At 29.2% G+C, this 14,777-nt stretch overlaps 1 protein-coding gene across 1 annotated transcript in view; it reads left to right on the forward strand.

Moving 5' to 3' along the window:
• LOC123305065 (mycosubtilin synthase subunit C) overlaps positions 1-14,777 on the forward strand; it is a 45,960-nt gene extending 31,183 nt beyond the window's left edge. The window contains exons 2-11 of the mRNA XM_044886670.1: positions 2,473-2,624; positions 3,930-4,232; positions 4,924-5,088; positions 5,481-5,707; positions 7,014-7,452; positions 8,808-9,109; positions 10,585-10,888; positions 11,262-11,682; positions 13,010-13,193; positions 13,409-14,777. Coding sequence (XP_044742605.1) covers positions 2,495-2,624; positions 3,930-4,232; positions 4,924-5,088; positions 5,481-5,707; positions 7,014-7,452; positions 8,808-9,109; positions 10,585-10,888; positions 11,262-11,682; positions 13,010-13,193; positions 13,409-13,546 — 2,613 coding nt within the window. The 5' untranslated portion in view covers positions 2,473-2,494 and the 3' untranslated portion in view covers positions 13,547-14,777. The remainder of the gene's footprint in view (positions 1-2,472; positions 2,625-3,929; positions 4,233-4,923; positions 5,089-5,480; positions 5,708-7,013; positions 7,453-8,807; positions 9,110-10,584; positions 10,889-11,261; positions 11,683-13,009; positions 13,194-13,408) is intronic.

Below are 14,777 nucleotides of genomic sequence, written 5' to 3' on the forward strand. Positions count from 1 at the left end.
GTTTACTGTTTATCTAAGTATTTGTTTTTTTGATTGCGGTAAGTTAATCCCTACAAAAAAACTGAAAATATCGAAAGAAATGTAACAACTAAGATACTATTAATAATTCGAGGTGTATATGTGCATTGATCGTATCTATCAATTGATAGATTATGCAATCATTACGCCGTTGATTAAACAGCTATAGAATTTTATGGTAGAATTCCAATCTTATTTAATACGGTTTTTTATCCTAATAAAAGTTTATTTTGCTAAAATTATAAATCATGTGTAATTTATACAGTGGCTATATTTGCAAAATTTCAAAACATTTTAGAATAATTACAATAATTTTTGTAATATTACATAGTAATGTATAATTTATACAGAACATTTGTAAAATTACAAAACTCCAAAAACGTTATTTCTTAATTATCTTTAATTTGTCTAAGCCTTTGCGTCCTGACAATTATCAAATCTAAAATATATAAATCTAAATTATTTAAAATATCTGTACCTTTTATCCAAAAAAGTCTAGGATGGTCACATTGAAGCAAATCCGTAAGGAAATGATTTGTGCCAATTAGACTTAAAAAAAACTATATTGTAAAAAAAAAAAATTTATTAGGCTTAAATTGGAGCCGTGGATTGATTCATTGTGATTTGTGGCAGCCAGATTAAATCGCTTTTACGACAAAGTCATGTACGTCAATATAATTATCAGGGTTCATTTCAAGCGGAGCGTGTCGAAACGGCGTTTCGGTATCTGTTTTTAGGGAAAGAAAAATTATATTTTGTTTTGGACAGTCTTGAAAGATGACAACTGAAACCTCTAAAATTGTGTCTTTTTATTACTTCAATACTTTTTTTTTGTACTTGGTTCATACATTCAGTTCTGCTACCTGCTTGTATTTCTAGAAATCAAGCAGTGATTATTATAAAAGAAATATTATTATATCGGAAGTAATTAACAAAATATTTTGCTATTAACAAATAAAGTTATTAACAAATCAATCATTGATTAAATATTATAAAAATTTTCTGATTATAAATAAGTATACTTGATCTTAAAAATATACTATTCAATAACTCAATAGGGAGTAATCGTGATTTTTTATTTTTTTTTTATTTTTGCTTTAATAAAAGTTCAATCATGTAACAAACAGCAGAGAAAATTTCTTTTTCGATTTGTTTGTATCTCTTTCTGACAAAACGGAACTTAATATGAATTCTTATGGCAAACTTAGTGTACTTATTACATCAAATACTATGTCCGATCTCCCTGTATAATCATATATCATCCGTATTTCTTGGTCAATTTAATTTTAATTTCACTTTTACGATATTTTCATATTTTGTTATTAATATTTCCTATTGTTGTAAAATAAGAAGTTCAGAATTATTTTATTTTATTAATTTTTAAGAACGGAGAACAATAATATCGTATGCACCTTTGCTTTCTTATGTTATGACTCTGTTAGTCTACTGCAAATAGATTATTTAAAAAAAAGTTTATCTTAAATTTGTATTTGATATCAGAGCCAGTGGACGACATCTTAAGGTGATCTAACAAATCCTATATTTTTGTCAGTTACCATCTCTTTTACGAAACTGACTTATCCCACCGAAAAAAAATTCTTATGGTTTGGAGCTCATCTTTGTGGAACATGTTTTTGATTTAATCGAAGAAAAAAAACTTAAAATCGGATAACATTTGGGATATTTTAACATTAATTTCGTATGTAGAAGATACTCCTGGAGTTCGGTGCATTCCTCACGACTCATCCTGTATATGTCAAAATAAAAATATAAATGTAAACCATAGGTATAAACTGTTTTGCTTTCACTGGACACTATTGAACCAGTCTGTAAACACTTGCAATAAAAGTAAAATTATTTATTTTGAAAAAAATTTGGGAGGTGCGTACCTACCTATATTAATTATTTATTTATATGGGGGAAACCCAATCACATATTTGTTATTTGCTGGCTCCACCGATATTTTGCAAACTTCCGCATGTGTGGAATTTCAATTCTGTCACGATTTTTCATGTGTTCAATTTATCATAAATCAGGAAACACATATCTTATAAAATTATTTCACGGAAAAGAAATGTTGAAAATTTACCAAGTACTAAATTAGTATTAAGTTTAGAGCTGATTTAGTTAAAAATAATAATATGTATACTGAAATTAATATTGGAAATTAAGTTTATTTAGCTTCATCACTATTTTAATTACATTTTTATATGTATATTTATAAACAAATAATGCATCTAACTAATACACAAATTAGTCTCCGAAATTTACCTAGGTAGTGAATATTATTTTTTTTTTTTTAAATCGATTTAATATTTTGATTTGCCAAATGAACTGACTGATATTATTATTTCAAGTAAATACCAAAACCAATGCTTCTTAGGTTTGAATTCAGAATATTTTTTCTTATTTTTCGAGTATCAATTATAATAATTCGGAATTTTTTTGTTTCAGATTTTTTCGTTACAAATTATAAATGGGGTCGTTACAATATTATTCCATTTTAAAAGGTGAAAATCGACCTTTTACAAGCCAACAGTTATATCGTATTTTTGAAAAAGTTGCTGATGAAGTATGCCCCGAAACTGTAGCAGTTACATTTGAAGGTAAAATATTTGCGTGTAAAAAGAATTTGTCCTGTGGATATCTGATTGCAAAAGAAAAATAATAAAATGAAAAAAGTGAATAACATGCAATTTATTGACTTTAAGTCAAGGAATAATAAATTACTAGCAGTTATACATCCGCTTCGCTGGGCAATTTAAAACTAAAAAACAAAATCAACAGCGTTATAGCTTTCACTTCCTTCGTGCTTGTCCTTCTGTATAACACTTTCAAATTAGACTATTCCAACTTTAAAAATCCACTACAGGCTCTCCTTCTTCCCAGCCAACTTCCCCCACGTGGTACGACCATTAAACACGACGTTTACTTTCATCTCTGGGACAATTAGACGGCCATCGGCCTGACTTCGGCCTTCGGTCACGAAACTGGATACACTATTAATATAGTATGAGCATTAATTTAAAATGTATAAGTATAATGGTTGAATAATATCTTCGTATTGTAAAAAAAGTGGTTTGATTTATCGTTATATTTCTGGCCAACGTTAGGTATCCAACGTTATGTCCTATTCTGATGTAAAAGCTATAATACCTTAAAATTTCATCAAAACTCATCTAGTACAACCACAGATCCCCATACATCCCCACATCCATACATTCATACATCCTCAGAAACTTCCGCAATCATTATTAGTAAGATATAATTCTTAGAGAAATACGTAGACGATTCGGCACCAATGAATATTTTGGAGTCGAATAAAGTTCCCTGGAATCAATTTCGAATACTTATTATCTGTGACATTAATGACTTGAACACATGTACAATAATTTTTTACGTATCCAACATTCATAATTCATTTTGTTGATTTGTTGTGTATACAAAACATTACGAGATATTTATTGGAAATAATTTCGATTTTCGTAAATTCAAATCAAAACAACCATCCTATAATTTTCTTGTTTTCTTCATATAAATTCTTATTTAGATAATTTTTAATATTGTTACTGTTTTGGTTGCATAAAATACTAAAAAACCTTTTTTTTTTGCTTCAATGAACAATCGCAGTGGCAAAAGTCATCTTGATTTTGGTACTGCTACGAATGGATAGATTGGAATCATCCATCTGTCACCCAACCAAGATTAGAAATACATCTAAACAGAGTCGTACCTTCATGGCAGAAATAAATCAAAAAAATTTATTGCCAAGATAAAAAAAAAGTTTTAATTTTGAGTTTGAGAGTTCATTATATGGCCTTTTATCCCCATCCATTGATTTTCTTTTTTGAAAGCTTTCATTCTTATTAAATTTAAAACTATTGTACTAAAAAATAAAAATCTATTTTCAGATGATTCCCAAAGAAACAATACCAACATCACATACAAACAATTAAATTATTTATCAAATCAATTAGCCCGTGGTATTGTTGAATGTGTCGCAAGTGTTGGTGGCAAATCAAACGGCGATGGTGATTATATTGTTTCGGTCTGCATGTCACCATCTGATAAATTAATTATTACATTATTGGCAATATGGAAAGCTGGCTGTTCGTATTTACCATTAGACCCAACATTTCCAAAAAATCGTATCGAACACATTTTGAATGAATCCAAACCAGTATTAGTGATTTACGATAATACACCAGATATAGGTAAGATTTAGTATAAATACTATGAACAATTTTTATTTCGAGTATCGTGGTATTTATTTATTTTAAAAAATATTATGAAAGATAATTTTTTTTTATTGATTATTATCTTTTGTGTTCAAATCTGAATTCATTATATATCATTCTTGATTGTTTAACCATAGAGAAACAATCATTTAAATTTAATATGTTTAGTTGTGAAATATTATTGAAAGATCCCTTTTTTCTGGTTGAATATTCAAAGTGAATAAATATCCTGAGTCTTTGATATCCTTCATATCTTGAATGTACAGCTTGATAGTAACCCAGTGAGGTTCGTGGTAATTTGGATGTATACAATTTTGTTACTTGGACTTGTTTGTCAAAATATTTAATCCGACATAAAACTTCACTAAAGATTATTTATAGTTAATTCATATTTTAGTAGTTAAAATATGAATTCATTTTCATACACAAAGACAATAATGTATAAATTTGTTATGTTCCGGTATGCATGTGCTACCAAAAATCACTTACTCCTAAAAAGTATGAAGAAATTAACCCTTTTGAATATATGTATTATGATGAACATCCATAGCATAAACGTATAAGCTCAGACAGCGAAGGGCATAAAGTTCAAGTCCAGGTTGGATGTGGAAAATTTTTGCATATTACATTAATTAATCTTTTTTATTTGCAACTTTTATTTTTTCAGATCAATCTGCTTTTGAGAATGCATTTTCATTAAACTACGACGATCTATGCAATAAATGTGAAAAAAATCATGGATCGAATTTACATGAAAACGAACAATTTCATCATGAAAAAGATGATCTTGGCATTGTTTTATATACATCTGGAAGTACTGGAGTTCCCAAAGGTAAATTTTAATTCTAACATTTTAATCAATGTTGGATTTAGGATTAGGCACGTGAGGCCCAGGCCTAGGACGGCACAATTTTAGTGGCGGCAAATCCGCCACTGTATTTAACATATCAAAAAAATTATCCCAGTCTTACAGATGCCTTTGTATTATGTTTCATTACCAATAGAATTTATCTTTTGATATAGATTTTTAATGAATTTTTAATTAGCTCTTAAATAATTATTTGTTAGTTATAATTTAATAAGCGGTTAATACATATTTGCAATACAAGTAACCTTTTTACTTTTAATTCTGGAATATTTGAACTTGAAATTATACAATTGTAGTTCCAAAAGAATAGATATTTTATATTATACCCAAAAACGTAATTATTATTTTTTTTTTAGGTGTCCGATTACCATTTTCAATAATGTTAAATCGTTTACAATGGCAATGGCACAAATTTCCATATTCTTATACAGAAAAATATTGCATTTTCAAAACAGCTTTAACATTCGTTGATTCAGTGTGTGAAATTTGGGGTCCTTTATTAAATGGACTAACTATTGTTGTTGTTCCAAAATACATTACCAAAGATCCAGTAAAACTTGTTGCACTTATGGAACGATACCAGGTGAGATTGTTTATTTCTTAAAAAATAATTTATTTATTCCTTAACAAAATGTTAAATTTTACGTCAATATTTACGAAACGTATTTCTTCGATTTTTTAACATAAAATAGTTAATATTTATAAAAAAGTAAGCATTATTACTGAATGGCTATAGAAATAGTTTTCGTTACTTTTCAGCTCTTAAGGGATTCTTTCCATCCCATAGATAGGGAGTATACGGAGTTTATTATACTCCGTCACCGTTCTCAGTTGTCGGTGCCTTTTTTAGTTGTTTTCATGACAGGTCTGTCTTTTTTCTTCAGACTCCAGTGAACGTTTCCAGATTGTTACAGGCCGGCCTCTTTTCCTGGCTTTTTGCAGGTTACATCTAACTGCTACTTTCGGAATGTTGTAGGCGTGTATAAGAGAGTCCACCAGCCATCTCTACTTACAACTCCTAATTAAAACTTCCACCGGATTTATTCGAGGCCACTTCCTAAGATCTGTACGATCTTTACGTTACGACTCGCCGATCTCAAAAGTCAAAGATTTCGTTATCAGCCATAGTTCGAAACCATATAGCAGAATTGATAGTACATTGGTATTCAAATCCCGACCATAGATGTACTCATCCATTGTAAGTTCTTGCAGATATTTAAACATAGCTCTTAGGTTTGTTAATTCTGTTAGTAACGTCGTTTTGGCTACCCCCGGTTTTAGTCTTAATTAATCTAAAGTATTTAAGCTAACGATTTTTTAATGAGTTTGTAATTTACTGCCGTAAATGTATGATTTCTTAATTTGATTCGCATGTTTTTGCACTCTCGATCTCTAGGGCTGACAAAGGGGTTTACGTGTTAGCGAAACGGTAAGAAAGATAGCAAATACCATATCGCGTAATCAAGGTCTCAATGTTTCTATCTTCCACCGTATACTTATCGGCATTGGAAATATTACTTCTCAAAAGTTACATAGACGATAGTCCTCCGCGGACTTCACCACTCATAAAAAAGTGGTTTGATATCGGTCCTATGTAATTTATTCTGCATGTAATCTCCAGATGGCTTGTCGATATAAAGGCTATTATTGAATTCTATGAACTGGCTCAGTCATAATTCGTAGACAATTATATTAAACACAGCTTCTTTGTGGCAAAATTTATTTTGCTTAACGCTTAAGTGCGGTGTTATGATTGGCTCCATTCTTTTTACTTTCGATATCGATTAAGAATTTTTTAAAGCCAGTTGTGGAAACCTACTGGTTCTTGCAACATACCTTAAAAATTCTATACTTTCCAACTGTACGCTAATGAAATTTTTCAATTACAGATTGAACGATTGGTATTGGTACCATCATTGCTCCGATCATTAATTCTATATTTAAGCTTAGAAAAACAAGTGAATCCATTGAAATCATTAAAAATTTGGATATGTTCTGGTGAATCATTACCTGTACAATTGGCTGAAGAATTTTTCAAATATTTCAAAGGTCAACGAGTATTATGTAACTTTTATGGCAGTACAGAAATTATGGGTGATGTTACTTATCACACTGTGACCGATGCTAGTGAATTACAAGGATTTGATAAAGTTCCAATTGGTATACCTTTGGATAATACGATTGTCTATTTATTAGATAACGAAATGAAACCGGTGTCAACTGGTAATGTTGGTGAATTATATGTATCTGGGTTTAATGTTGCTGCTGGATACGTTAATGGACGTGATCCTGATAAATTTATTAATAATTCACTAGTTTTGGATATTGGTAAGTTTAAATTACCAATTGCATGAAATAGAAACTATTCCCTAAAAACGACTTATTTGAATGTAAAAAAGGGAGATATTGTTCGCAAACTCATTTATTAAAACTAAAATTGAAATAAAATTGTTTGTTGGCAAATTCTTTAATCTTCGAAAATTGTTATCGTCTAGTTATTTTAATTAAAAATATACCTAAATATAATTTGTAAAAATAAATTCGCATCTGTTTGAGTGAAACTGCCTTTTTAAAAATAACAGATGAAGATGCACTTCTAACTAAAAATAGAATGGAACGAAGTCGAACGATTATTAATTATTTAATTAATCACTTGACTAATTAATGATTAATTATGATTATTAGTCACATATCTTGCTTAGTATTCTATTGCTTTTATCTGAAATGTAAAACCTACTCCAATAATTCAGATGGGATTTAAAGATGAATTATGAACACTTATGATTGTTATGTTCATAATTCATCTTTTTGTTGCCAAAAATGTTTGTGCCTATTTTTACCACTAGCGTTTTACCACCTCGTAAAAACTATTTTTGCGAATTTCAGGAAGACGATTAATTTAATTATGTGTTATCCATAAAATTTTGATAAATTAGTATGGCATCATCAATATAACTAAAAAAAGTTAAATTTATAGGCTAAGGAATAACTTCCGTACCATCCGTTCCGAAAAAAACCCCAAAACGGTCCTATTAAAGTTTCATTTCATGAAAAATTGCAATTAGGTACAATTTCATTATTTTACTATTCCGTTATCAATATACATACATATAACATATACATAGTATAAAACAAAGTCGCTTTCTCTGTCCCTATGTCCCTTTGTATGCTTAAATCTTTGAAACTACGCAACGGATTTTGATGCGGTTTTTAATAGATAGAGTGATTCAAGAGGAAGGTTTTTATGTATAATACATCTATATTATAGTAGAGTAAGGGGTTGAAATAGGGGTTGAAAAGGATATGCTTCAAAAACTAAAATAGTTGTGCATCGATTAAGCTCAAATATTGACACGATATACAACCAGCTTCAAAGATCTATTGTTTTTATCTACTTTTAACCTTCGGAGGGTAGAAAGGTGTAGCGAGAAAGTGGGAAGGAATTATCGAATATTTACAAATATACCTAAGTGGGGTATCAAATAAAAGAGCATGACGTGTACATTACAAAACTGTTATCCCACGCAAGGAAATGTGGAGGGAGGGGTGCAAGTGGGGATGTTTCCCAGCAAAGCGGGTAGTTCACAGCTAGTTTGATATATTTTATCCCACTATTAAAGAGATAACAAATCCAGAAAAATTTCAATATTTATACCTACTTCAACATATATTTTATTTTATAGCACATTGTCGGTTATATAAAACTGGGGATTATGCACGAATTGTAAAGGGCGTTTTACAATATGAAGGACGTACTGATTCACAAGTAAAAGTACGTGGACATCGTGTTGATTTAGCTGAAGTAGAAAAAGCTGTAGCTGCTACACCATACGTAGAAAAAGCTGTTTGTTTATGTTATAAACCTGGTGAAATTGATCAGGCACTTGTAGCATTTGTTACACTACAGAAGGATGCACAACATATTACTGGATTAAAAATTGAAGATTATTTACAACAAAAATTAACATCTTACATGATTCCACAGGTAAAGAATTATTTTATTTTATTTTATTTTTGTATAAGCAATATAATCTCAATTTAAAATAAAATTTAGCCCATGTTTAATAATTCTATACTAAATATAGTAGTTAGGTCTTGAATTATTGATAGATATTTAATTTATGTTCAATATTCCATGCTGAGTTCACCAAAAAATTAATTAAAAAATCGAATTAGTTGAAAATAGTTTTGTTTCGATAAAGCTGTCGGATTATAACATTGAAAGCCACAAGGTTTGTCCAATCAGAATGAAACTTGAAATGCTTTTAATACTTGAAGGGTTAAGTTTACCAATAGAAAAAGCGAGGCAGAAATATGGAAGGAGGGGGCTTTGAAGAGATTTGTTATACCATGTATATATGAAATATATCTAGGTATACTAAGTTTAATCCCAAGTTTTTAACGCTTAAAAATATTGATGCTACGAACAAAATTTTGGTATAGGTGTTCATAAAATCATCTAATTAGTCAATTTTCGGTTGTCCGTCTGTCCTTCTGTGGACACGATAATTCAAAAAAGAAAAGATATATCAAGCTGAAATTTTTATAGCGTGCTTAGGACCGTAAAAAGTAGGTTAAGATCGGAAATGAGTAACTTAGGCCAATTAGTTCTTGGATCCGTAAGACCCATATTGTAACCCGTTAAAGATAGAGCCAAAGTTTTATATAAAAAACGTTCTTTATAAAAAAAAAAAAACTTTTGTTTGAAATTTTTTTCGTAAACATCACTGTTTATCCGTGAGGGCGCAAATTAGGTACTATATAGTATGTATATTGGATATATTGTATTGTATCAAGTACTTATACATTTATTGTATATATTGTATGAGTTTGTTTATAGCATATAATATGTTCACTGAATAAGTGAGAAGAAAGATACTCTTATTACTTTGTGTGTAAGATTGGCTATCTTTCTTTACTTACATGGCGTAAATTTGCCTAATGAACACGTAATCAACACTCTCTATACATGGTATTTCAACAATTTATGTTCTAATTTTAACAACTTACGCTACTAAACAAAGCTGACGCCAATGAAAGTTATATAATTTATGAGGTTTATCTCTTTTGCTTAAGTTATTTACACTCGGTGTAAGTAGAAAATAATAGTGCCTATCTATTGTAGTTGCGTGTTGTTGGTTGTTGGAAAAAATCAAAGTATTGTCTTTAGTTTCTAATTTGGTAATTTAAATATGTTCCCAGTTTAAATTTAGAAAATTTACTAAGACTACGTGGTTCCTTCGTGGCGAATGTTTTTTAGAAATTGGTATAAATTAGTTTGTATTCCCCAAATTGAGTAGTCCAATGCATTTTTTTCATTCCAAGCTGGTTCCTCCTACTCATAATGATTATCATTTATATTTTAAACTTGTATCCACTTTATCAAATAGTAAAGCTAAATGCTCCTCTAATATGATATTAAGAATTTGATTAATAATTAAAAACAAAACTTTTTTATAGGTAATTGTTTTGGAAAATATACCTTTATTAGTAAATGGAAAGACTGATCGACAAACTTTATTGAAAATGTATGCAAATACAAACAATAATGGTGATAATGAAATACAAATAGATATTGATTATACTGATGTACCTGAAGATAAAATGGAAGCAGCAAAAGTATTATTTGAAACTGTTGGTTCTGTGATTGGCCATTCCACACGTCTAACATTAAATTTAAAATCAAATTTCTATCAACTTGGCGGAAATTCGTTGAATTCTATTTATACAGTTACAAAGTTGCGCGATCAAGGGTATATAATCGGTAAGAAAAATTATATTTTTAAATTTTCCAACCAATCATTTTTTATTAAAAGAAAATCTTAACAGCTTAAAAGCTTATATAAATTAAAAAAAGGTAATTGTTCATTTTCCATAGCACCTGAAATCGTCTGTAATTAAAATAAAGAAAGGAATAATTCGATCATATTTAAGCAGATTTTCTTTGTCTTACGAAACCTCATCGATAGCATATTCGTTTTTTGCCCAATGCTAACCTTCGGCTATATCGAGATCTCTCGAATATTGAAGCGATTATTATTCTGAACGCATTGTTAGTAGAGTTCGGAAGTCTTTATAATATGATAGTTATAAATGTAATTATTGATTATAAATATTGAATTTTTAATTTTTTTAAGCCATAACCGATTTTATTCGTGCTGCTAATATGAATGAAATTTTATACAAAATGGTTAAAGACACGTCAAATAATGGTGATGATACGAATTTAAATGAAATACCCAATGATTATCAATTTAAAATGCTACGTAACGAACACCAAAATGATGTTTGCAAAATGATTGCCACAAGTTTTTATGAAAAAGCTGATTTAGAACAATGGATTAAACAGGATATATCAATCGATGATTACGGTAAATTAATTCATAAAGCATGGGATGCGCTAATTGAAAAAGATTTAAGTTTTGTTGTCTGTGATAAGAATGATGAATTAATTGGTGTAGCGTTAAATTTCGACGCACACGATGAACCGGAAATAGAAATTAATTCGAGAATAGCTGTTATTTTGGAATTTTTAGAATTCATTGAAGCACCAGTAAGGTAAGATTTTATTCAAGTTTTCGTATTAACACTACACATCCTTGTGAGTTATTGTTGTTAAAAATATGTATCTTAAATATTATTTTCCTTGGGTCGAAGATGCCTAATTATTGAGAAGCGGCAGTAATTTGTTATGGCTAAAGCTACTATTGTATCTACACACACAAAAATTAAAAAAAAATTTTTTTTTAAATATTAACCGAACATTATAAGTTTTATCAATTGAAAATACCACCACAGAATCAAACACTTACTTTATAAGACCTATAGACTAAAAGTATTAAAAGTATTATCCTATAAATAGCGGGTATACTCAGGGCCCGATCGAGCTATTTAACCTCTCCGGCTAAAAATTATATTTGCCGCCCTTTACACTTATACAATATACAGTGAGTCTTTTTTAAGTTTACATATGCTTGAAACTCGATAAATAAACTCGATAAAAATAAATTTTGTCGAGAAAAATCCTTCAAACGAAAAATATTAGTTTCAAAGGAACACATCTTATACCTACATCGAATTCGATCTTAGTTTGCAGGTTCAATTAAAATTTCACTCTGATTCATAACTGAAAAACGATGAACGATTTAAATTAGAAAGTTATTCTTTATAAATAAGCAAACATTTTTTGTAAAGCGAATTGTTTAGACAGTAATTGATAACAAAAATCTAGCTGTTTGTGCGTTTGTTCATTCAATTTTAACTAAAATGGTCTTTATAGAAAAACATACCACTTTTATTTGATTTATTGGAAATTTTTTTTCGTAGAGTACCTAGATTTCGCAGAAACAATTATACGAAATAATAATTTTGGGTACAACTTTTCAGTCCGTGTTTGCCTAAACTCTACGGTTACCAATTATGGAGTAAGATGCGCTTGATAACCTAGGTCACGTTTAATGTCTGCGTTAGATGTGCGCCTACACACCCAACACTATTCGTTTGAAGCATTTTTATCGATATAACTCATTTTTCGAGTTTCAAGCTTATGGCATCTTAAAAAAAACACCCTGTATATAGGGTATATGTATTATATGTACAATTTCGCTAAAATATGGTCTTATTGAGTCCCGATTATCGAGATTATTGTATATCATATTTTAAGGATTTGCCGCAACACATTTTGCCGCTCTCAGCGGTTGCCCAACTCGCCCCTCCTGGATCAGGCTTTCGGGCATACTCTTAAGAAGGATTTCTCTAGTAATGATAGTTATCTTGTTTTGCTTGACAATATTTTTAATATAGATATTATGCAACATTTCTATATAGTATTATATAATGACAATTTTATGCTAAATGAATAAAAATAATTTTTTTTAATTATTAGGGATAATTTGTTACCACCTGGAAAAGGTTCTATTTTACATTGTTTTATGATGGCAACAAAAGATACAATTTCATCACAAGAAAATGTTTTGCTTATGCAAGCTATGGAAGCGGAAATGTTACGTTTAGCAAAACGAAAACAGTTTTTGGGAATTTTAACGACGAATACATCACCCTTAACACAGGTAAATATTCTTCAATAGCTTTTGAATAAATTTGAAATAAGATTAAAAACGAAAAAAATAGACAAAAATACTAAATACCTAAAATAATTTATTTATGGTAACCAACGTAATTTTTAAGTGTAACCATACTTTGTAAACTTAAATTTTGGGCTGGTGCCGAATAAATTCCTGTTTTTTACAATTTTTGTAACTTAGTTTTTATTTGTTTGTTATAGCAATTGGGCAAAGACGTTTATGGATACAAAATTATGAATGATTATCAAGTAAATCAATTTGTTGCTAACGATAAATCAAGACCATTCGCTGAAGCACCTGATTCTCAAAGGGCGATGGTCTCATGGAAAGAAGTTTAAAATTCAATTTTTTAAAATAATTTTGGAACAAATTATTAATTTTAAAATTGTTTTTAGTTGAAACTTCAAACAGATCTCGAATATTCGAATACCTCACGCAAATAATTTTATAATGTATATAAATTAATATTAAATATTTTCACATTTCGAATTGTTGACTCGAATATTTTGAAAATATTTTAGGGAATAGAATTATGATAAACATAAATTCGAGATATTTGAATATTCTACAAGGCTCTTTTTTTCAAAGAATCTATGGAAATATTATCTAAAAAGAATAGATTTTTTAGGTATGGCAGAGAGCACACCATATGGTCCATCAACTGAGTCGATCATAGCGCTCGATGCAGACAAAATTTCGTTAAATCATGCTCACGTTCAGAATTAATAAGTAATTTCTTAAAATAAATTCCATTTTATACTTAATAAATTTACCAATAACAGTCTTTTGCAGATGAAATCTGTCAATTTTATAGTTCAGATAATATTTATTTTCGTTATTGTGTTTATTCTACTCACTTTTTTCAGCTGATTAAATTCTACTTTTTAATAAATAATAGGCTTCCAACACATATTAACTAACGTCCTAGAGCATGATTTAATGTTGTCGTCAGATGTCGTTTTCATCGCGCTCTCTACGACGTTAATTATAAGAAATCGGTTCTAGATAAGTTAATTTATTATAAGAAAGATCTTTTTGGATTTAAAATAGTATATTTATGTGATTTAAATTATGATGTGTATGAGAAAATTAACCGAAGTAAATAAGTAGCTTTTACATTGAGGTTAATGAACAACAAAACTGTTCAAAAAATGTGAAAAATATAATTTTTTTAAATCTTAATGTCTGATAAAAAAGGTCTTATTTTCTGAAGCCCTGCATTTATATTCGTAATAGGCTTAAATCCTGACCTCTATTAATATAAATTACCAAAAATCAGGTAATAATTGTTGATGTGCTCTCTATTGGATGTAGGAAGTCATCAATCTAACAGCGATAAATAAACACAAGCAACTGGCTACATTTAATCATACATTATTAATTTGTTTTTCTATTTTATAGTTTAAAATCAAGTGATAAGAAGTAAATTGCAGTGTACGTTTTACATAATGCGGGACGAATTTTCATTGAAATAATATTAAATATTATTGGGTTTTACAATTAAGATTTTAGCGCTAAATAACAGTTTTTTTTTATCGAAATATATTTTTAACATCAAAGAAACAAAAT

This window comes from Chrysoperla carnea, chromosome 1, assembly GCF_905475395.1.
Source record: "Chrysoperla carnea chromosome 1, inChrCarn1.1, whole genome shotgun sequence".
Taxonomy (NCBI): Eukaryota; Metazoa; Arthropoda; class Insecta; order Neuroptera; family Chrysopidae; genus Chrysoperla; species Chrysoperla carnea.